Source organism: Polyodon spathula, chromosome 9 (assembly GCF_017654505.1).
Source record: "Polyodon spathula isolate WHYD16114869_AA chromosome 9, ASM1765450v1, whole genome shotgun sequence".
Classification (NCBI taxonomy): Eukaryota; Metazoa; Chordata; class Actinopteri; order Acipenseriformes; family Polyodontidae; genus Polyodon; species Polyodon spathula.
The window spans coordinates 27,589,663-27,614,078 of record NC_054542.1 but is presented as its reverse complement, the minus strand read 5'-3'; the positions used below and the strand labels follow the sequence as shown (position 1 = coordinate 27,614,078).

Genomic DNA, 24,416 nt, shown 5'->3' with positions numbered 1-24,416 from the left:
CAGTTTAGGCCTCTACATTGATGTTGGACAATGCAAATCGGAATAAGAGGTCTGCTCTGGCCTAAATTTAAAACCCGATCCGAACCTGACCAGACCAAAAAAAATCCGAACCTGAGCTGAGGCCGAGACCTTTTGAAATATTTGCATACCTGACCATCTCCACAAATATATTCCTAACATACGCTATTGCAACAAAGTACCTTTTAGTATAGAGTATTCCTGGTTTCCAGTTAAAACGTAAATAAATAAATAATCACTCAACTAATCATATCTCATTTACTTCCTTTCCTAATAATCCAACACTTTATAATATAAAAGAAGACAACAGGCTTCTTCAGAACTTTGTTACAATAAATAGCCATTCAAGATGCTCTTGCAAATTTGCATACTCATTTTGGAAAAGCCTGTATCATGTCAAAGTGCTAAACTAACATTCAACAACAAATATTACACCACAACTGGTTTTTGCTGTGATGAATTTGCCGTCTTTTTGCTGTCATATTTCAGTAATATTTTACGATTTGCATTGTTCAAAGCCACATGGACTTTTATTATTGCTGAACACAACAATGTTGTAATTTTTCCAAACCGTAGATTTAGATGCACCCTTTCCAGCAATGGAGTGTTCCACTGCCAGACATTCTCCTGTTGATAGTTGTTTAAGTTTCATACTCAATCAGCCTATATACGATGAACCCGCTTTATATCATTATTGCCATGATACACGTTTCACGTTTGCCTAGGACAGCACGTTACAAGTGCGAGAAAAAAGAAAACTAACAGTGAATTAAAGAGCAGTGTTTTAATACTGTACATTTTAGTCATTCTTTACATTTAAACAAATGCATTTTACTATAGATCAAATATTTTGTATCACTGTGTCATCTAAAAAATAATCACCAGCCTCTGTATTGACAGCCAGACCGAACAGCATTGATATATATTTTTTTAAATTTTAGTTCGAGTCAATCTGTTGCAGAAGTAACAGACACCTGTTCTCTTTTTCAACTGATTTTAAAAAAAAAAATAAAAAATTTAGGTTTAATCCTTATATAATTGTATTCATCACACAGTTCTGGACTGTGGTCAAAACTGGGGCGATTGTAAAGTGAGACCAGAGACCAGATGTAGTGTTTTGTGAGTGAATACAAGATTGGAATAAATAGCTTTTAACCTTTTCTTGCAGGTGCTATTCAAGTATTGGGAAGGTTCAGGATGCCTTTATATCTTACCGACAGTCCATTGATAAATCAGAAGCTAGTGCGGACACATGGTGTTCAATAGGGTAAGGAGATAATTAACTGTTCATACCGTGCCCCAACAGCCAGACTGGCAGCATCCAGGGATGGTTCAATAGGGAAACATGTGTTAATCACATTGACATGTTGCTTTCCTGCATCGTATCTATCGGAGAAAGGGATTGTAAAATAATTTGTGAGATTTGATAGTCCTGCAACAAGACTGGGATTTGTATGTGTGTTTTTTCCTACATCTATCCCACGTTTTGCTGTCTGCTGTCAACCAATTTATCATCAGTTAATTTCTCAGCTGCTGTGTATTCATCCAAAAAAAAAAATGAAAACAAGAATATAGTTAAGAAACTAGCTAGTGCCTTAACGATCACACTGATGACACACTAGCCCAAGCACTGGTCTGCTTGAGTTACTAGCTTTATTCAGTTAAGCATCCAGCTTACGCTGACACTTGATGCAGGTTGTGCTACGTTTTTCAGACAGTATGAGTTGTATAACTACTTTTGTAGGAGGATGACAGGGGGACTTGTGAAATTCTGCCTTTCAAGTCTTGGCGTGTGGTGGATTAATCAGTGTCTCTCTTTCAGGGTGTTGTATCAACAGCAGAATCAACCAATGGATGCGTTACAGGCCTATATCTGTGCTGTGCAGTTGGACCATGGCCATGCTGCAGCCTGGATGGACCTGGGCACCCTCTACGAATCCTGTAACCAGCCTCAGGATGCCATCAAATGTTACATTAATGCAACCAGGAGTAAATCGTGTAGTAATACCCCTGCCCTCACAGCACGGATAAAATACTTACAGGTATAAATCGTTTTGTTTGAGAGGCACAGGGTGGTATCAGTGTTGAGAGATGGGGTTGGACTTAGAAATGTGACCCCATGTATTTTGGCTACTGGTCAGTGGAGCCGTGTGTATTCACAAGAGGGCCACTACTGACAAGCTGCAACTAGATCCCTTCTATTTCTTTCTGCATCATTTTAGTTATTAGTTAAACAAAATTAGACATGCTGGGCAGTTTTGTTTTGTTTTTCATGTAAATGTGTATGTGTGAGAGAACATTTTTCACGTATAACTTTAAAGCATAATCATGGCATTAAGACATTTTTTTTTTTACACATTTTTTTAATGTTGAATATTTAATCCTTTTTGTTATGAAGATAATTACCTATATTTTAAATAGAATTCAGCCTCTCCCCAGGTGGTATTTTACCCATTAAATTAATATAAGGACTTTTTTTCTTATTTCTCTCTTATATATATATATAATATATATATATATATATATATATATATATATATATATATATATATATATATATATTATATATATATTCTTATAGGCTATTATCAAGCAGATATAAATATAGTCTAGAAAATTTTCATATCAATCATAATGTGTGTTACAGATCAGATTTAGTAGAAGACCACATTTTATATTAAGTAGTGCAGTATTAAATGTGTTTTTACATAATTTTTCCTAGGCTCAGTTGTGTAACCTTCAACAAAGTAGTCTACAGAGTAAAACTAAAATGCTTCCTAGTATTGAGGAGGCATGGAGCCTACCAATCCCCGCAGAACTTACCTCCAGACAGGGTGCCTTGAACTCAGCACAGCAGGTGAGAAGAGTTAGATCGTACTGTAGATTCCCAGTTATAGGGCCAGATTTACTAAGCATTTACTTAATGCATAGTTTACAGTTTAGTGTTTTTTTTTTTTTTTTTTTACGGAAAAACAAACTGGTAATGTTACAGAAAAACACAAGAGGCAGTGTACATACAAACACGATATTTATTTTGGTTTGCTTTACATTCACATTTTGTTTTTCCGTTTAAGAAACTGGAGCAAACTTCTCACTAGAGCAAATGGATAGTAAATCTGGCCCCTATTTTTTTGTTACTACTTATATACAATTTTAATTATCAGTTTCGAAATCACTAATTTTAAAAAATCAGAACCTGTACGCCTGCTAAAATTATAACATAAGGCTGTTAATGAAGATAACGAGAATACGTTACTCCTAGAAAGATGTGGTGGTGTTTTCAGTAGTGTTCATAAGGGTTAGTCTTTTTTTTTGTTTTGTTTCCTAGAAATGAAAAATAATGGTTGAAGTCACTATTTTTCAGTTCTGGCAGCTAATGCCTAGTGTTATGGTGCTATCCATCTGTATCCATATGAGAAGGTCCAACATAACATTTTGTGTGTTCTCATTTGAATGTGTAGAGCAATGCAAAATATTCATGGTGTTTTTTATTATCATTTTTTTTATTATAAAGAACAATGATTCATTTTTTGGAATCATTTTTATTGTCCTGATCATACTGACATTCATCAGTAATTGATACAATTGTAAAATAACCACTTGTATATTTTTAGTAGGGAACTGCTTTAAAAAGGCGATACCTTTGAGCCATCATGGATGGATGACTGAAAGCAACTGTTTAATATATAATGCACATTGCTTTACCTTTTTAAATGTCTTCTCACTTTGCAGAGTTATTTGGGTGGCATCTTGAAAGTATTTTGTTTTAAATGTTTTACTATAATGTACCGAATTTACCAAGCTTGCATGAGAGTGGCATTTACAATGGGCTGCGTCCTGATGTTTTATTAGTCACCAAAAAAGGCTCTTTAAGCCAATCATTCACTTTTTATTCAATTTGAAACCAACGTGCTTTTAGTTTACTTATCATAAGGCTGGTCTAACAAATCATATTGAGTAGCATTGTAGACATTGGAGGCAGTTGATACACTTTTTTGATAGATGCTACCTCTAGAACATATACTTGTGAGCTTTAGGGGTGAAATATGAATTTACGTCATGCCTCAATGTATTCTGCAGAGTCCCCTGTCAATCATTTAATTCAGAGTAAAGTACACTACATTGTTAGAAAGAAGACACAGCATAAGAATGTTTTTTGTGTTCCAGCAAAGCATCCTGCAAGTGTATTCTGTTCAAGTGTTAACAGAACAAAGGCAAACAGTGTGTTATTTTTTTACTTTCTATGTTGTAGGCCTGTAAACCTCATCAGAATAATGAAGTAGGCCTTGGTCAACCACAGATGTCACAGCAGTCCTTGCCTCTGCACATGGCTCCTTCAGGCCAAGTAGATGACCAATCAAGTCCTGCTAAGAGAAAAAGAACATCAAGCCCAACAAAGGTACTGACTTAATTACATTGCTGAGTATAAAGATGTCTACTACACTGGGTCCCTATATTACAACTTCTGAAGGGAGTGAAACTTAAGAAGAGATGTTTGGAATATAGGGGGAAATCCAAAGGGGATAATAGAGTGGATTTTTTGATGAGCTTGACAAAAGAAGAGTTTGCCGTTTACAGCGTACTTCAGGACAGGATAACGCAATGTATCCTCATTTGCAGACAGGTTTCCAATTTATTATATTTTTGAATTTCTGAGCTGATTTCTGTGACAGTATATCTCTGGCTAGAAGAATACTAACTACAACATTTAAAAAAAAAAAAAAAAAAAAATCTGACTGCAAATGTGTTGATGATAATCATATTTAAATTCCAATTTATATTGTGAATTACAAAATTTTATAGGGATTTTATAGGAATATGTTAGGATCCTAAGTCAAATTAGGACCCCAAGTTGACCAGCGCGACCACATCATCATGGGGTTTATTGTCAAATTAAAAAAGCTGAAATCTGGTTGTGTTCAGCTTGGGTTTGTTGTCGCAATGCACAGATTTACTTTAAGGAGACACAAACGGGTTTAGTCACCCCAAGTTCTGATTTTGATGAGGTCACAATATATACTATGTACTTATATTATTTTTAACTATGATGTAAATGTGTGTACATTTAAAGGTAACTAACTCTTTGTGCTTTTTACATCAGAATACTTCAGATTCTTGGGCAAGTGGCCACAATGTGTCACACCATCCAGTCCAACAGCAAGTTCCTAACTGGTACTTAACACCACAGAAATTACAGGTATGTTTTTGTAGTACCTTATGCATAATATTGTAGGACACAATAAGATGGAGAATTTCTTTAGTTTTTACGTATGACACTAATTTACTAATCTTCATAGCTCTTGGAACACCTTCGGACAAACAGGCAAAACCTGAAGCCACTTCAGCTACAGATGCTGGAACAGCTCGAGGGGCAGCTTGCCTTGATGCAGCAGCACCAGCAGCAGGTAAGGAAGCCCAGCATCATCTGTCCTTTGACCCCTCTACATTTTTGACACGAATTTACCCTGAAATACCACAGCTGTTTTATTTCAGATTTTGTAGTTGGTCTATTAAGAAGAAATTGCATCCTAATCCTTTAAAAGATTGCCCCTTTTTGAACGGATCATGCTGTTAGACATGAACATTTTTTTTTTATGGATCCCAATAAGTTTGTAATTTTTATTGGTAACCAGGTGTAGTATACATTTATTGATCATGGATCATAGTATACATTTATTGATCATTTAAAAGATTGGCTATTCCAAATACAATGCATTCTCAAATAAGTTCTTATTTTGTTTGGTCTTGTGTGTAACCTTTTAAATTTTGTGTTCTTTTGCTCTACAGGTGATCAACCTTAGGGATGCTTATCTTGTTGATGATTTTAGCTTTGCTACACCACCTCATTGATTTTTATTTTAACACTTTTCGATTTTAGATGAGACAAACAGCAGCTGGGCAGGTACGACCAACTAGAGTTCCTAATGGGCCAACAGTCGATTCATCACTGCCTACAAACTCTGTCTCTGGTCAGCAGCCGCACGTGGCCCTGACTAGAGTGCCTAATGTTGTTCCGTCTGGAGTCCGTCCAGTCTGTCCTGGGCAGCCAGTGGCAAACGGATCTTTCCCAGCGAACTCGGTTCCCTGCAGCACAGCTGGAATGCTGGGTAATACAGACACTATTTCTGTAGGCAATAATCACATAACAGGAATGGAAAGCAACGGAAACGTGCCTTACCTGCAGCAAAACGCACTAAGTCTACCTCATAACTGCACAAACCCAACCAGCAGCAGCACAGAGGAGCCGTGGAAAAACCAACACATTAACTCCACTCAGGTGTGTGCATTTAGTATTACTGTGCGTCAGTCTCTGTGTGTCTGTATCTAGATTCAGCTATTTATTTGTATTTGCAAAATAATTAAATCTAATTTGGGACTTTTTAAAACTGGGCTTAAATGTACATTTAACGGTATAAGCATAGCTTTTGTACAACTTGCGATTTTTTTTTTGTCTTAATGCACTGTATAAGCCAGAAAAATTGGTATGTTTTGGAAACCCCTTTTTACATGCTACATGTTGCTAGAATTGTTCATAAGCAGTAAGCCAGGTGTTTTCAATCAGTTTGTGTCGACAAATCCCACACTGTTGTACATACTCACACTGTACAGTGAAGTCTGAGTTTGTGATGCATCTTTGCTTGAATGCAACCTCTGTTTTGAAGAGATGTGTTTTTGTGTGTCTGAAGTTGATGAAATATTATTGCTGTGAGATTAATTCCTAAATAATTGAATGCAATTCTTTTTGGTATGCTGTCAGTATGTTATTTAAATAAGTAATTTCCTAGTTTACAGAATACTTTTTACAATTGTACTGCCTGTAAGGAAACAAAAAAAAGTTCAGTTGTAATCTTGCAGTTCTTGTAGGGTGTAAAAAAGCTTAAGCTTTGTTGCTTTCTCTGCAGGACACTACGTAATGCCTGATTTTTTTGGTCTCGTTTCAGGGGCTTCAGAAAGGTCAGAGTTCACATTCGGCGGGTCCTAATGGTGAACGACCTCTCTCTTCCACTGGGACTTCCCAGCATTTCCAGGCAGCTGGCACTGGTATTCAAAATCAGGTTGGACATCCCACCATGCCTAGCAATTCACTAACACAGGGGGCTGCTCTCAATCACTTCTCCTCTCCTCCTCACACGGCTACCTCAGGCGGACAACAAGGCATTACCTTAACCAAAGAGAGCAAGCCTTCAGGAAACAACAACGCAACATCAGTGCCCGACATCAGCAGGCACTGTGAAGGGACACCAAACAGCACTGCCACTGTAGAGGGACTCCCTAATCATGTCCATCAGGTGATGGCAGATACTGTTTCATGCCCTAGCCATGGAGAATCCAAGTCACCAGGTGTACTTAGTTCAGACAATCCTCAGCTCTCTGCCTTGTTGATTGGAAAAGCCAATAATATTGGGGGTTCTGGAACCTGCGAAAAAGTCAATAACGTTCACCCGGCGGTTCACAACTCAAAGACTCGAGAGAATTCTGTTGCCTCTTCGCCCTCATCAGCCATTTCCACAGCAACCCCTTCTCCTAAATCGACTGAACAAACTACTACGAACAGTGTTACCAGCCTTAACAGCCCCCCCAGTGGATTGGGACATAAAGTTAATGGGAAGTGTATTGAGGACTCGCAAAGCCCAATGAAAGTCGACCCTCCTTTGATCAGTCACAAATCTAACCCTCCGCTTGCACCTTCATCTTCTGTCTCTATATATCCCAGCTCAGTAGATGTACTCAAAGCATGCAGGTAAGGTAACAATATACTATTCTCGTATTGTCCAGGGGTAATGGTCATCTGCCAGTAGATGTTTGCCAAATGGGCTGGTTGCAGGTAACCGACAAGAAGATCAAAGTACAATAGAATTTTAGCTATTACCATCGATTATAATAGAACTGATGCATTATGTGCATCAGTTCTGTTATATAACATGCTGTTTTTAAAAAAGTCATGCCGCAGCCCTTATAAAAATGCAGCACACCCCATGTGTTTATTTTCTTAACTTAATTATCCAGTCTTTATAAATCTGTGCAACTGATTTGGTGCCGACAGCCATGTGCCCTGTAAACCGGGTATTTACTGCACAATCAGACTGTACTGAAACCCTAAGCCTAATCTTTACTGAATGCTTACCATGAAGCAGAAAATTGATAGAAACAGTTTTCAAAAGAAATGTTGAATTTATGTGAAAAATAAATATAATGGGGAATGGGGCCCTTTTGTATATGTTTCCTTTAGTTTGTGCTACAGAGCTTCTCCTGAGTTATGGGCTGCAACCTGACCTGGAATTAACATGGTATTGAATAGGCACCCATTTCCTTTCGTTTACATGTCCATAGATGAAACTGAAACTGAATTTCACCAGTTTTTAAAAATAAATAAATAAATAAATTGATAGCATTAATTTGGACACTATCTTGGACAAACCTAGCAGATGTATTGTTAAACTGGTATCTGGCAATCTCTGTCCAAAGGTTTGTTTTCACCTGGGGGACATTTTCAAACATGATCCATTTATAGCTCAACATTTTCTGCTTTTCATTCTGCACTGCAAGATTGGGTTCACCGGTAGCATTTTTTAATAGAGAATTTGAGTTCCCTTTCAAACATATTTTGGGATTGAAGAATTTGGCAGTACTTTCAATTCCTGGGTCATTCTTGTCCTTCATTTTGGGTCTAGATGAGATCTTAGAACTTAGGTTTAAACCAATCAAGACAATATTGACAAATTAACAGCTAAGCTTTAAATATCTGATGATCACATACATTCATGTTCAAGTGATGTTTCATCTCGGTCAGCCTTCATCTGTCTCTAACACACACTATATTCGACAACGGGGATTAAGACTGAATTAGGCCAACGTTTTGCAGCTGTGTTTACACTAAAAAGTGAAGTTTGTGTTTAAGTATAAACATGGAGTGCGAAAGTACTCTGCAACCCTTAATTTTATTGTTTAAAAAACATTTAAAAATCAAGAAGGAAATGTAATTCCATCAAGATAACTTTCCTGTTTCAGGCAAAATGTAAAACTACACCAGAGATTCTCTTCAATATGACCCTTTTTTTACTTACTAGGATACCACTTTCAATATTTTAATTTTTGTTTGACTGCTATCAAATGTTTAAAGTTCTTAAACTCCTCCGGAGGTTTTTTTAGTAATTTATTTTTTATTTTGATGTGATCTTGATTTCTTCCTTTTCAGAAATCTCGGTAAGAATGGTCTATCAAATAGTAGCGTTTTATTGGACAAGTGTCCACCCCCACGACTGCCTCCTCCCCCTTATCCTTCGCTGCCAAAGGACAAACTCAACCCTCCTACTCCTAGTATTTATGTAAGTATTCCCACTTGTAGGCAGTGGTACTGCTGTCATAGAAATACTATACACATACACTGTCTCCAACTCGAATGTTTGTAAGTGTTACAGTAGTTTAGGGTCTGTATGTGCAACAGCAGTTAGGTTCACTTTTAGTATTTTGCTAGACAGTACTTTCTTACTGTGATTTTAGTTCAGTATAATTTAAGCCTGCATTGACCTGTACAATAATGTGTTCTGTGGGATTGTGTTTAAACTTTTTTCTTTTTATTTTATTGATGTAAGAGATGTATAGCAGTGTGTTGCTCTGTGGTTAAGACTGATAAGCTTTACATAATTTTCTTCGAAAGTCTCACTACATAAGTAATAGTGGCCTGTTTATTATGGCAGGCTGATCAAAGGTAACATCAGGATGAATTAGAATGCAGGCCCAAACAATTACAAAGGGAATGAAATAGACTGAATGAAAGCAGCAAAGCAGTGTCCTCCACCAATGCCATTTGAAGGGGTTACTGGAGGGTTGATGGTTATGCATTTCCTTTAATATTGTAGTTTTATAGTTCGAATGTATTAAGAAAATTGCACCTAGATGTGTAGGTTTAGCTTACACTATGTAACACAATTTTTGTTCCTGGGTAGTAAGTGTTATTTCCTAATTGCTTATGCCTCAAAAGTATAGAAAATGGCTATTATTCCCCACAAACTTTGCTTTTGTGACCAGGACAGTGATAATTCAAAATATCACTATTTCCAATGGGAAAACGGGCAAATGTGTGTCTTTTCGTTCACATAAAGTGAGAAAAAAACAACATATGAATCCAAATTAACATGTATTTATACTAAAGTAATACAAAAATGACTACAAAAGATTCAGAAGTGAGTAGTTTTGAGATTTACGATTATACTGTATTTACTTTTTTGTATTACTTTAGTATAAATTCATGTTAATTTGGATTCATATGTTGTTTTTTTCTGACTATGTGAACGAAAAGACACACATTTGCCCGTTTTCCCATTGGAAACAGTGATATTTTGAAATATCACTGTCCTGGTCACAAAAGCAAAGTTTGTGGGGAATAATAGCCATTTTCTATACTTTTGAGGCATAAGCAATTAGGAAATAACACTTACTACCCAGGAACAAAAAAAAAAAAAAAAAAATTGTTACACGGTATTATCAAAGATTGCATTATTAATACTTCTGCACTGGAGTAATTCTGTAAATGCCATTTTGAAGGGGTAGCTGCAACTTGTGGTACTATTGGTCCTGTTGTGTGAATACACAGTTGAATTACATTTACTATAAAAATAATTAATGTTTCTATGTTTTGTGCAAATAAAAAAAAAATACAAAATTACATTTTGAGTAGTTTACTGGTCTGCTGTTTTGAGTTGTTATTCTGGATTTAGTTAGGCAACCAGGAAATCTCTGTAACCAGCCAGAGATTTAACTATTCAGTAGCTACATTATACTTATATAGTTTGGGATCCTCATTATAATATTTCAGTTATATATTAAAAACCAATCTAGCTTTATATGTTAAGCCCAATGTTTTTTAAAACCATTGTTTGTTTTTTTTATTATTTTGGTTTACAGCTGGAGAACAAGCGAGATGCTTTCTTTCCACCTTTACACCAATTCTGTACAAATCCAAACAACCCTGTCACAGTAATCCGTGGCCTTGCAGGAGCTCTTAAACTAGGTAAGCTCAGTTGACACAGGAAATCAAGTGATTGTTGTCTAATTGAAAGTGATGGGAAGGAGATGTAGCTGCTGCCTAGGGGGTCAGCGGATTTCATGAAGATAACAAACGTACATGAAGTGCAATAGCACCATCTGGAAGCCAAGAAAGTAATTACATGTTATGTCTGGTATTTACAATGCATCATTGAGAATTATGTTTCCGTATTCTAAGACACAATGGTGTCTTCAAGTACAGTTCTGTTGCATTTTTAATGTGCAGTATTTGGATTGTGTTCCAGTATTTAATTGGTGTCCAGTCACAAAGCCTGTGTTTATAATTAAGCAAGTTATAATTTTGTACATGTTGTCTTGTTTCTTTTTATTAATGATGGGTTTAAAATATTTTGTTCCTCCAGTGGATGTCCTTATATTTTGAACATAAAAGGATGTGTAAAAGGCTGATTTACTTTACTAAAAATGAAAGTTTCTGTAATTAAAAAAAGAAAAATAATCTGGTTTAACTCAACCAAAACCTCTTATTGGTGGCGCTGCTTTGAGTGGATTTTTTCCATTTAAAAAAGAGAGAATGAAGTGTATAACTGCCATTTACAGTCACAGACTAAAGTATTAGCACTCTACGCTTATTTATCATGGAAAATTAAAATTTTTCACACGTACTTGATTTTTGTGACCTTTTTAGTTTTTTTCCTCATGTTGAACTGTAACTTGATTGAGATTAGGTGGCTAACCCATAGGGCACAGAGGAAGCAAACTATGTACAGTTGTAGTCAGAAGTTTACATACGCCAATGGAAATTTATAATTTCTAGAAATTAATTTTTTTTTAGGGAAAATCTTTTGCAGCAAAAGTTTTGGTTTTTTGGATGAGGAAACATTGATATTATGATAACATGGTGTCTAGAAATTTCAATGATAATGCAGAACATAATTCTGGAAAAGTCTAGAAAATGCTGGATTGTAGGTGTACATCCTTAGAGTGTATAAAAGGGTTAGGCATAGGTTGATGGCTGTAATTGTCAATATTGGAAAAAGTAAAGAGCTATTTGAGGACCTTAGGCATTATATATTGTCATAAAGCTGGAGAAGGATACAGGAAGATTTCCAAGCATTTGTATCCCAATTTCAACTATTGTTTATCAAAAAGTACAAGACTCATGGTACTGTCACAATGCTCCCTCGGTCTGGAAGAAGTAAGGTTCTTTCACGAAGAACAAGTAGAATAATTGTGAGGAAGGTTAATAACAGTCTGAGATTGACTGCCAAAGATATTCAAAGTGAACTGGCTGCAAGTGGGACTGGGGTTTCCATTTCAACCATAGGTCCAGTATTGCATGGTGAAGGTCTCAATGGTTACAGGCCAAGGAAAAAGCCACTCTAAGGAAAACGACTCAAGGATAATTGCTTTAAGTTTGCAAAACGGCATTTGAATAACAGATGAGAGTTCTGGTCAAAGGTTTTGTGGAGTGATGAAACAAAAAAAATGACCTATTTGGTCATGCCGATAGTCTTTACGTTTGGAGAAAATCTGGTGAGGCATACAAAGAAAAGAACACCATACCTACTGTCAAGCACTTACTCGGGAGTGGCGAAGATGAGCACACGCTGTCCTCCGAAATGTGTGCCGCCAGCCGACTGCTTTTTTTTACACTGCTGGCCCACCATGCCACCACCTCAGAGCTACAGTGTCTGAGAACAGCACAGCTCTGGGCAGCTTACAGGCAAGCCAGCAGGTGCCCGGCCAGTCTACAGGGGTTGCTGGTACGCTGCGAGCTGAGGACACCCTGGCCGACCTAAGCCCTCCCCACCCGGGCGAAGCTCGGCCAGTTGTGTGCCGCCCCTTGAGAACTCTCTTGATGTTATAGTAATAAAATGATGACTTGAATAGCATTATTTAGGAGTTTGGTGATTAAACGAGTGATCAGGAGATGATTTACCAGTATGCACTACTATGATGAGATATGCGATAAATACAGTGAACAAGGTGTGTGGCAGGGCTGGAGATGTCTGAGTGTCCTGTTGGTATGCAGTGCTTTTTAAACCAGTTTTACTATGAATAAAATTACTTTTAAATCAGGCATGTAAAATATACAGGACCCAACGCGCCTGACAGGTGCTGAATAAATGGAACGAAAAGGGTTAAGATTGACTTGGTCTCCCCAGGAGCTCACTTCCATTTTTGAAAGAGGCTAGACTGCTTTGGGTGCATATGAAGGACTTTGTTCCCCAATGGATGTTAAACATGATGCTTATTGCACTCATGAAGCCTTTTAATGCACTGTTTGAGCCCTGCATTTAAGCGTCTTTCTTGCTCTGCGAAGTGGGTGAGTAAAATGAGGGCATTCTTTATAGAGATGGCCTGCTTAATTTTTACAGAGGCCAGGACAAAGGTCACGCTCTGTACCAATCCTGCTTTTTTGCCAAAGACTCAGCTTTCCACCTCCATTGTAGTCTGACAGAGCTACAGCTCTGTGCGCTCTGCCCAGTTGGGGCCTTGGCGTACTCTGCTGACCTGACGAAAAGTTGAACAATTTTCTGTCTGCTATGGGGTCAAGTCCCATGGTCAAGCCCTGTCTAAACAGTGGTTGTCCAAGGGGATAGCAGACACAGTCAGGACTGCCCATAATCCGGCCAACTTGCCCCTTCCATAAATGCTCACTGCCAATTCCACCAGGGGCATGCCAACTCCGTGAGCTTTATTCCAGGATGCATCTGTCAAGGACGTGCAATGCAGCGGTGTGGGCTACTCCCCATACCTTCACTAGGTTCTACAGACTGAATATTGTGGCTCCTCAAAACCTTGGTTTTGAAACTCTACATGTGTTTTAAGTACTGACATTAAATTGAACTATAGACAATAACCTTCTAAACAGATCCATCACTTGACAGAAGTAAATAGACAAGGTTAAATATTTCGACGAGCACGGAGGCTATAGATATCAGCGGGACTTGGGAATTAATGTGTCCACACAACGAGGGACAAATGCATTTTAAGAGTTTTGCTGCAAAGCAACATGTAAAAGGGCCTAAATAAATAATTATTTGTATGTTTTTAATAGAGTGCCGTGTCTCATAGCTGGCTACAGCCTTGTATCGTCATTTAGGTTTACGTTTAAATGTGACTAGTGTTTGCAGATAGCAATTTCAGAGAATATGTCAGTGTAGCTTTATTTTGTCGTGGTACAAATACCAATAAAATAAATTTGCTTTTAGATGTTTTGCAACAGGTGCCAGATTGCAGTTGCTGTGATAACATTACAAGCAAGTGTGAGAAATAGTTGCCCTGCTTTAGAGCCTGCAGTCATTTTTTTTTTCTTTTCTTTTTCCCTGGTCTTGAGACTATTCATTTATAAACAAGCATTTGAAGGATAATTTAAGAAAGCAGTAAATGATAGCTGCTGAAGGGATGTCTGGTGACTCTAAGAGAATAAAAATAGATGTGAGTGACACAATAGTGAAGAACAGGAAGAAAAGTCAAGAAATGAAAAAGGGAGATGGACAAATACGCCGCTACCTTATTTACCGGTAGCGGTTTACAGTAATTGGTGCTGTTCCAGTGTGTTATTTGGAAATGAGGAAAACTGCAGGTCTATTAAGGTAGAACTTTTATTTACTTCTCAACGTATTTTATTTTGAATGTGCCTACAACAATTGGACAAATGCTGTGTTGCTCAAATACATGAAGCACGATAATCCTGGTCAAATCTTGTAATGTTTTGAGTCATGTGAAATAGGTAATTGAAAGTCATGGAATTCTACATTCTTTGAAGTGTATGAACCCTGCCTTAAGCCCCCCCCCACATTTTTAAACAATGTTAGGTGCCTATGATTTGAAATACAAAATTCTTGGCTTATTACTTCTGACATTTGATTAAAACACTGAATTGTTGTACAATAGTCTCCGCATATAGGAACACCTCCTAAGAGAAGCTAAGAGAGCATCGCAAATGTTCCGTGTAAAGGAACAAGAACTTCACTTAAAAAAAACTCCTTTTTGCACCAATTTAAAGATTTGTTCACAACTGATACAGTACTGTTTTGTAGCCTGATTAAAAAAAAAAATAATAAAAAAAAATATCACGGTTCACTGTAATCGATGAATCTGCACACCCCTACCTGATAGCTCATCGTCATGAAATTTAAACTAATGGTTTATTCAATCTTTTCAAAACTGACTTGCCATTGCGAGAGTGTCTTGAGGAACACTGATTGTATTCAATATTTCAAGAACCGGCATTGTTTTGTATTTCCACGTGTGCACCGTATCGCTGCAAAATGGCATGTAAACAAAGGGGGTAACGTACAGCTCTTTCTTTTTGCTGCATAAAGTTGGAATTTGTTTGAGCTCTTAAAAAACCTGAATCGGACAAAAGTCAACGAGCAATTTGGTTTTTCCCGTTCTGGTGAGTTGCTTCACCATTCTGTTAAATAATTTTGAGCATGTCTTGAATATTGCTCCTGTACATGTATTTATAATTCATCTAGAGCTGCTGCTACATTTAACGTGTGTAGGGATGCTGTGTTAATTTAGTTTGACAGTTATTCAGCTGAGAGAACACTTTGCTTGCTTCCTGAGGGGTGTTCTCTTAGCCGGAGACTGCTGTACTGCTTTTTAGAATGAAACTCACCGATAGGTAACCAGTTGGTTATTAGTTGTCAATATTGAAAATTGTCAAAATAGTCATTGAAATTTGTATTAGAAAAACAGTATGAACCCTGTATTTGACATCTGCTTGAGTTAAGCATAAATTATATGTGATTTTTGCAGCTGAGGTTGCCTTTGTACAGTTATTTTGTGCACTGTTAATCTTGGATTTTTTTTTTAGCTGCCTCTGACAAAATGGGTAGAAAAGAAACCCCCCCCCCCGCTGCCCCCTGCCCCGACGGGGGCCCGACGGTCAGACAGGACGTCCACTTCTTTCAGTGTTTCTGTGTTACTACTTGATTATTGTTATTGTGGATTTTGGTATTGCATATTTCTTTGATACTGTTCTGTAGCCTTTTCCTTTGTTGTAGTTTCTATGAGTGCTTTTCTCAAACGTGAATCCAACAACTTTGTCATGACCATCATGTGTCGAGTTGCCAAAATGTTCTTCATCAGATGTTGGAAATAATTTACCTTTTTTCTGGCTGTTGACTTTATAATGCAGCTTAATTACTGTGTAATAGTTTTCAATCAAGGAATATATTTCATTATTTATATTACGTTTTTGCAGACTTCTGATGTAAAAGTGCCAATACTTTTGTCAAAAACAAAGATTTGAAATTTCAATCTTAAAGATTTTTTGTTAAACTATTATAAATTGTGTATTTTGGTCTTTGTCATTAACTAGTGGCTAATGTTCACAAAAAACCAAGGGGAAAAAAAAACAAACTGAAGGCTCCTCTTTGTTTCCCAGATCTCGGCCTTTTTTCTACCAAGACATTAGTAGAAGCAAACGCTGATCATCTGGTGGAGGTGCGGACGCAACTGTCTCAGCCCACGGACGAAAACTGGGACCTAACTGGAACGAAGAAAATGTGGCGCTGTGAAAGCAGTCGGTCCCATACTACCATTGCCAAATATGCACAGTACCAGGCCTCATCATTCCAGGAATCATTAAGGGTCAGTTATCTCCAAAAATACAGTGGAAACTCTGGTCAAGCCAGGTGTTTGATCCTGCTTAATCCTATATACATGCTTTTTAATAGATAAAATATGCATACACAATTACACACTTACAAACTGAAGTGCAGTAAGGGGACAGGGGTGTTGTGGGCAGTTCTACTGTTTAACTGTATTTTGTAAAGTAGTGTTGATATTTTCTCTTCCATTGAAACAAAGTTTAAAATGTCAGTGTTAGACATAAAGTTATCCTACGTTTCAAAATTGATCCATTCCATACTGGAATACATTGTGTAGTTTGTATTCCAGTGGAGTTGCCAATTTGGGTAACTTGACTGACATGGATGCCTGCTGAGTTAAAACAAAGTCAAAACCTGCGGCACTTGAGCTAAAACATAAAAATAAAAAAATACATTCCCACCATGGATAATTGGAACAGTCCTAATATATATATTTTTTATTTTAAGGAGGAAAATGAAAAGAAGGGCCACAAGGACCACTCGGACAATGAATCAACATCATCAGATAAGTGAGTGCAGTAATGGTTAAAAATCGGTTTTTACTAGCTTTGATTGTGGAGGAAAAACCTTTTAACCAATGTGTGTGTTTGTTTATAGTGTCGGCCGGCGGAGAAAAGGACCCTTCAAAACCATCAAATTTGGGACAAACATTGACTTCTCAGATGAAAAGAAGTAAGTCAATTTTAAGTGATTTTTGAAACTCAGTATTCTTAGTCAATCACACTTACAGGAATGCTGTACCAGTATGCTGAATAGTACATTTGTTTTACATTGAAAAGTTCTATTGTGGACTCTTTTTTGGGACTATTATCCAATTCTTTTTTACTGTCTGCTATATGGCACTAAGACATTGTGGAAAAGGTTTAAATACAGTTATAGGGAATGTATAGGAATGTGTTTAATTCTTCTTATACCATGTCTTTGTTAGTTGGACTGGAAAACAGTCACTTTACTGTAGTGAACAGCCACTCCTCACCCCCCTTTTCCCCCCAAAGGGCTTATACTGTAGTGGTTAGTTTGCTTTATTACATATATGTTTAAGAAAGGAAAATACCCTTTTTTTATTGTCTGTATATACAGAATGTTGTCAGTGAAATGATCAGTGTGTCTCGGATTATCTAAAGCAGAAATTACTAATTGCAGGTGGAAGTTGCAGCTTCATGAGTTAAGTAAGCTCCCTGCGTTTGCACGAGTTGTGTCTGCAGGGAATCTCCTGAGCCATGTTGGACACATCATCCTGGGAATGAACACGGTTCAGCTCTATATGAAGGTTCCTGGCAGCAGGACGCCTGGTGAGTAGCAAGCCTTGTGTTCAGTTCTTCTCCTGGTGCACAGGTTAGTGCTTGCTTTGAGTTTGGATACGTCGTCCCTTTGAGAAACTACAGCTTGTTTCTCTGCATCAGGAATGTTTTAAGATGTTGCTCTGCTCACTGCCCCCCCCCCCCCCCCATCCCAATCTGTATGAAACCCAATTCAGGGGGCAAAATACTATATTAAAAGTGTTCAGTTAAAATGCTGGAAAATTAACTGAAATGCTGGAAAAGCAATTTGATACATAATTTAATCTTGGGTTAGATTTTGTAAAATCAGGAAAATCAGGTTCCTGTTCACAACATTGATTAACAAGTCTCCAGAGTGTTTCAATTCTTAATCCCTTTTTAGGATCACTGTCAATAGGCTTCTGATTGCTGTGGATTGTTTGTTCCAGAGCTAACAAGACTTTTATATGTGTGTTGTTTTTTTAGGTCATCAAGAAAACAACAACTTTTGTTCTGTTAACATCAACATCGGCCCAGGGGATTGTGAATGGTTTGCTGTTCCAGAGTCCTACTGGGGTGCCATGAATGATTTCTGTGAAAAGTATGAAAACATATTTAGCACAGTAACAAGTCAGTTGCCAGCATGGTACTGTGCTCCCACAATATTTTTTTCCGTTCAGTAGTTCACTACATTTGGTTAATTCACCGTCAGAAGAAAAGTAAATGAGCTCTCTTGTTTCTAATTGACTTTGGTCAGCTGTGGTCTGTGGTCATCAAACCAACTTGCTTTACATTTTGTCATTGGTAGTTGCCAAACATTTTTCATTACATTCTTGATCTTCATACTCCACTATACGTTTGTTACCATGTGCTTAATTGCCCAGTATAATTGAACTCACTTTGCTAACTTTTGTATTTATTTTTTCAATAGGAACAATATAAATTTCTTAATGGGCTCCTGGTGGCCAAACCTAGAGGATCTGTATGAGGCGAATGTCCCTGTGTATCGGTTTATCCAGCGTCCTGGAGACCTGGTTTGGATCAATGCAGGCACAGTCCACTGGGTTCAGGCTATTGGCTGGTGCAATAATATCGCTTGGAATGTTGGACCACTAACAGGTATTGCTGCTTTTTGTCCAGTTTAGTTTTTTTCTTTTGCTATTCCACATGGCTCATACTATATCTACTTCCCCCTTTTTCTCCAATTGTTAACTCTTCCTATTCTTTTTCACAATTTTATTTACATATGTTTGTCCACCACATGTGTATTTGAAGACACGGACTGCTCATGATAACATTTCCTAAAGCTGAAATCTTTCTTATGTAAAACATGTATGACAAATGAGGTGAAAGGCTGTCTGTCTTCTGATGAAGTAGTATGTACACTCATTATGATAGCGCCAGACCAAGACATTGTTAAAGACTGACCTAGACCTTGGTATGATGGAACAGGAGTCATTTATGTTTCTTGTTTACTTACAGCATACCAGTATAAACTCGCAGTGGAGAGATATGAGTGGAATAAACTACAAAGTGTGAAGTCTATTGTTCCCATGATTCACCTGTCCTGGAACTTGGCACGGAACATTAAAGTGTCAGATCCCAAGCTCTTCGAAATGATTAAGTAAGTTCATAACAAAATCCTGGCAGCATTTGTGACCTGTGAGGAAGCTGCAGGAATTGATTATGCTTTTTTAAAATTATAGTAGCAATGGGACTTTATTACATACATCCCTAAGAGCCTTTGAAAATTAGATAGGAAGTAAATTGGACACTAGGGACTGTGATGAAAATAGTGTGTTCTTATGTTGCAATTAAGTGTATAGTCTGTGCAGCCTGTTCCATTTGACCTGCATTTACCCAGGCTTTGTATTTAGTAAACTTGTGTTGGATGCAGACAGCCACACAATATGCCCTTTAAGTTCAAAGCTCCACTCTAAACTTGCCGTCTTCTGGAGTTTCATGCAATATTTGTCATTTTATATATCTGCTGTCTACATAGTCACGCTAATACTTTAAGGTATTTTATGTCTCAGTCAATGAAGGACAGATTTTGAGAATAAATGCCTCTTTCCTGCTTATTTTGCTAGGTTCTGCTTGTTGAGGACGTTGAAGCAGTGTCAGATGTTGAAGGAGGCTCTCATTGTTGCAGGGAAAGAGATTGTATGGCATGGAAGGGGAAAGGACGAGCCTGCTCATTACTGTAGCATCTGTGAGGTGAGTACATCTTAAAACACCTAGTTTGTGGTGATTCCTTATTTAACTGTAGTCCTTAATGGCTACTCTGATCACACTGAAAAGATAAGGATGACAAACACAGGCTTGATTATTAAAAAGTAGAAGAATAGCCATTTGTAGAATGCCGTAACCCTGGGGTTTGTAGGTATACTGGAACAAATATTTAAACAGTACTGTATATGAAGACCAGTTTTCTTGGTCATTACAATCAGGTTTGACTATTTAGAATTTGAGGCTTTGTTTAAGTTGCTTATAATTAGCACAGATAAGTAATTGATTAATATAGCACAGTTTGAAAAGTATACTGAGCTGGCCTGTTTTTTGTAGTCGTTGTTTTTCTTGTGTTGGTCTGTGTGATTTTAATACTTGCCCTATTTCTTTCCTAATGTTTCAGGTAGAGGTCTTTGATCTGCTTTTTGTCACTAGTGAGAGCAATTCTCGGAAGACCTATGTAGTGCATTGCCAGGACTGTGCTCGCAAAGGCAGTGCAAACCTGGAAAATTTTGTGGTGCTAGAACAGTACAAAATGGAGGACCTGATGCAAGTCTATGACCAGTTCACATTAGTGAGTACAATTTATGTTGCCAGATATACTAACGAAACAAATGAACATACTCATGTTTAACATGCAGCAAACCACGTATTTTTTGCATGTGTGAAGTATTTATCCCCTTGTGTTGTATATTTGAACATACATACTGGGTAACAACTTTAAAAGGCATGATGACAAATAAGAAGCAAATGGACCATTTATGTTGGAATGAACATAACCTTCAAACAACAAACTAGCTTTAATAATCAATAAGGGATTAACTGCGTAAGCCTTAACTCCTGATAAGAAGCCAAGTCTTTGGAGGTGAAAGACAAGTGCATTAACTCAAGAAAAAAAAATATAATCTCCAGGGTGTCCCATAAGTCAGGCACTACAGGCAATATAATGAATTTGTCTGAATTTGTTCCTTATTGCACATTTCCCACCTGAAAGAAATGGAGACACACCAACATATTACCAAATATTAGTGGTACAATTGGCAGCCTCATTTCATATTCGATTCATTGACATTTTATTTTTCAAAATGCATTGGCATTTTATTTTTCAAAATAAAGAACAAACATTAGGTTTTTTTTGTTTGTTTTTTGTTTTAAAAAGAAGGTTCAATAACTATTGTGCATACGTTAAGCATAAAGGCATGACTTGCATTCAAATTAGAACACTTCCGGTTATAAAAAAAGAAATACAAAGGACTTTGTAACAACTGAAAAAATCTGCATCAGATGTCCTTTAACATTGTAATAATAATGATAATAATAAATATTATATTTTAACAGAAGTCATTTCAATCGGAACTATTTTTGTTCATTGCTGTTAACATTTTATGTCCAAACAAAGCATTTTAATTAACCTCACAGATCTTTATACTACATACATACATTAATCGGTTGTGCTAGGTTTTGATTTTTGTGCTGATTTGGCGGGTATGTGCATGTATCTGGTTATTATATACATCGGTTATAACATACTGTTTTTACAGTCCCAAGGCGGTATGTTGTATCAGTTTCACTGTATTGTATAATCCAAACACAACATAGTTTGAAACAAACTAAGGTAATTGGTAAATTTAATATTGGCATTCTTTCGAAATGATTAATCATAGCATAAAAGGTATTGTGTCTTTTTAGTATTTAGTATTTTAGTGCAAAAAAAATGCATATGCTCGCCACTGAAGCAACTCGACTCGTTTTACACATGGTATATCCAACATAGAGGCCTAAAATGCGTATTCTAGCAACGCACAGATGTTTTATTTACTGTAGTACTGCTAAACGAAGCACACTCAAGGTTTGCATGGAAATCAGCAACAGGAGTCTCCAAACTGGGTTCTAATTTGATACATTTATTCACCAATATGTAATCAAAGCTCAGGAAATTTAAGGACAGATGATCAATAATGAATGCATAGAGTAATTGTTGCACCAGTAAAAAATATGCCTGTGATGATAGACTTATGGGACACCTTGTATATAGAGTCAATATAAAACATTGTTGAAATCTGAATTTGTTTTCTGTTTCTCTTCCTCTCTCTCTCTGGTCAGGCTCCTCCATTGCCTTCATCTTCATCTTGACATTGACATTTATTGTTCTGTGGACTTTATACAAAATGAAACATTTCTGATATTCAGGAAGTGACCCAGTTGTGCACCACTGGTTTCTGTAGCTATCCCATAAGGCTGCTGGCTGAAAGCTGTGTGTCTATGCAACCTTCCAAGTGCGGAGTGTCAACCAACTGGACGGGAGGTGGTGCTGCTCCTATTCCAGAACTATTTATAGCTGTCTCAGCTGTGCGCTTGTAAAAGTGAAAAAAATGTTTTGTATATATAATTATCTGTCACAACTGGCAACATCACACAAAGACTACTGACTCGACCTTCCTCTTTTGTATTACTTGGTTTCTGGGCTGATAAATTGGTTCATTATCTTTTTTTTCATTGAAGTTTCTCTTAAGAAAATGAGTACTAGCTTAGCTGGTCTTTTGTATGGTAGATAGACATTTTAAGTCTCTTTGGGTAACAAAATATAAAAAAAAATTTGTAATGTGAAAAGTTAGGTGAATATAATTTTGTACTGCTTTTATGTTTTATCTGTCTTGTTATTTTGAAACCATGGTAATTTTTGGTTTCTTAGGTTTAAAAAAAAAAAAAAAACAAAAAGAAAAAAAAAAAAACAGCCAAGTCACAAAGATAAATGGGTTGCACATAGACTAAGGAATAAACAAATTTGTGTTTTTTTTTGTTTGTTTTGTTTCTAATCTTGATGTAAATTTACACTATTTATAAATACATATTTATTGCTTGAAAATATTTGTGGATGGAATGCTGTTATTTTTTCCCAGAGTACCTGCCATTAAATTAAGGAGTTTTGTCATTTTAACACTACTCCTATTATGTTTTCTATATATAAATAAAAACTGCTTAGCATTGTACAGAAACTTACATTAAAATTGTTTTATTGTTTGAAGAATCCGTTGTTAAACTACAAGTCTCGTTCTTTACATAGAGAATTGTGTATATGTGGTTGTGTATATATCCAAAAGAACCTGAATGATCTTTATCTTTTCACATAGCTGCCTGCATTTTATTTAATAAGCACCCCCGTTAAGGGAACTTGCATGAGTTTGCAAACCCGTCACAGCAGGCAACCTTTTAGCTAATTGAGCCATATGGGGTCACATGACTTGGATTTCCAGATGATAAATACCCAGCGCTTACACTTGTATTTTTTTGAATTGTGAACTAATTTTCTGTCACCTAAAATCCCTCTGCGTTGCTTTAATCTCCCGCCCTAACAGTGAAACAGACCACATGCTTTGATATGTATGTTCAGGTAAAAGTTCAAATCTGGTCAATCTTAGGCTTTACGAGTAACTGTCAGCATTCACCAAGTAAGGTGGTAAACGTCCAGAATTATGAAGAAATGCATTGCTTCTCTGACATTTACCAGTTAACCTTATGATTTAATTAAGCTTATTGGTAAGTGCAGGTATATCATTGCATACTTTATTCCTGCATATAAATGGTCAATTAACAGCATAATTAATGTTGAAGCATATATATTTATATTCCTGCTTACAAATTTTCAATTAACAAAATCATTAGTGAGCTTACAGTAATGCACAATTGAGGCATGTAATATAGTTCAACATGGTACTGAACAATATAGTGATCCACTTACTGGTATAGAGAACAAGCAACACTGAATTTTGTATGCAAATTTGCCAATGATGTTGAAGAATATTGTACTCCATATACATAGTAGTTTAATGAAAAATAAAATTGTTATTCCAAACATGCAAGGCCAGTCTGAGGATCAGCATGGCAGATGCTCTTCCTGCCTGGGGCCAGGGCATGCAGAGGAGACACTGGTGAAGCCCAGTCTCTGCGAGTTATGTGCATCTGGAACATTGGCGTGGACACATCACAGACATTTGGGTGACTTACTACCGTTCAGATCGGCTACTGACTGGCTGTCCCTACGACTGTCTCTCCTCTCTTTTCTCTTTATAGTTATGATTTTTTTTTTTCTCGTGACATGTTTTGTGTTTGATTTTGTGTTTGTGTAAAAAAGAACTTTAAAATTAATGAGCAGAAGTTTGTGTGTGTGTATGTATGTGTGTGTGTCTTGTTTATTGATTCAGTTTTGGATACTGACGTAAACAACAGTGCACCTCATTCAACCTTGACCTCGGTACACCACAAACGGTTTTATTGA

General features: G+C 36.9%; 1 protein-coding gene across 5 annotated transcripts in view; it reads left to right on the top strand.

Moving 5' to 3' along the window:
* The window catches only part of kdm6a (lysine (K)-specific demethylase 6A), a 104,718-nt gene extending 81,578 nt beyond the window's left edge, over window positions 1-23,140 (top strand). For 3 of the 5 annotated variants that reach the window (XM_041259049.1, XM_041259048.1, XM_041259047.1), the window contains 20 exons: window positions 1,187-1,285; window positions 1,841-2,060; window positions 2,741-2,875; window positions 4,271-4,417; window positions 5,120-5,215; window positions 5,316-5,423; window positions 5,897-6,295; window positions 6,960-7,759; window positions 9,215-9,344; window positions 10,924-11,029; window positions 16,427-16,632; window positions 17,100-17,161; window positions 17,250-17,324; window positions 17,796-17,944; window positions 18,398-18,512; window positions 18,843-19,030; window positions 19,394-19,535; window positions 20,002-20,128; window positions 20,544-20,714; window positions 22,244-23,140. In XM_041259049.1, coding sequence (XP_041114983.1) covers window positions 1,187-1,285; window positions 1,841-2,060; window positions 2,741-2,875; window positions 4,271-4,417; window positions 5,120-5,215; window positions 5,316-5,423; window positions 5,897-6,295; window positions 6,960-7,759; window positions 9,215-9,344; window positions 10,924-11,029; window positions 16,427-16,632; window positions 17,100-17,161; window positions 17,250-17,324; window positions 17,796-17,944; window positions 18,398-18,512; window positions 18,843-19,030; window positions 19,394-19,535; window positions 20,002-20,128; window positions 20,544-20,714; window positions 22,244-22,273 — 3,505 coding nt within the window. In that variant the 3' untranslated portion in view covers window positions 22,274-23,140. The remainder of the gene's footprint in view (window positions 1-1,186; window positions 1,286-1,840; window positions 2,061-2,740; window positions 2,876-4,270; window positions 4,418-5,119; window positions 5,216-5,315; window positions 5,424-5,896; window positions 6,296-6,959; window positions 7,760-9,214; window positions 9,345-10,923; window positions 11,030-16,426; window positions 16,633-17,099; window positions 17,162-17,249; window positions 17,325-17,795; window positions 17,945-18,397; window positions 18,513-18,842; window positions 19,031-19,393; window positions 19,536-20,001; window positions 20,129-20,543; window positions 20,715-22,243) is intronic. The other 2 variants (XM_041259052.1, XM_041259050.1) reach the window with 1 other exon arrangement.
* Window positions 23,141-24,416: the final 1,276 nt, after the last annotated feature.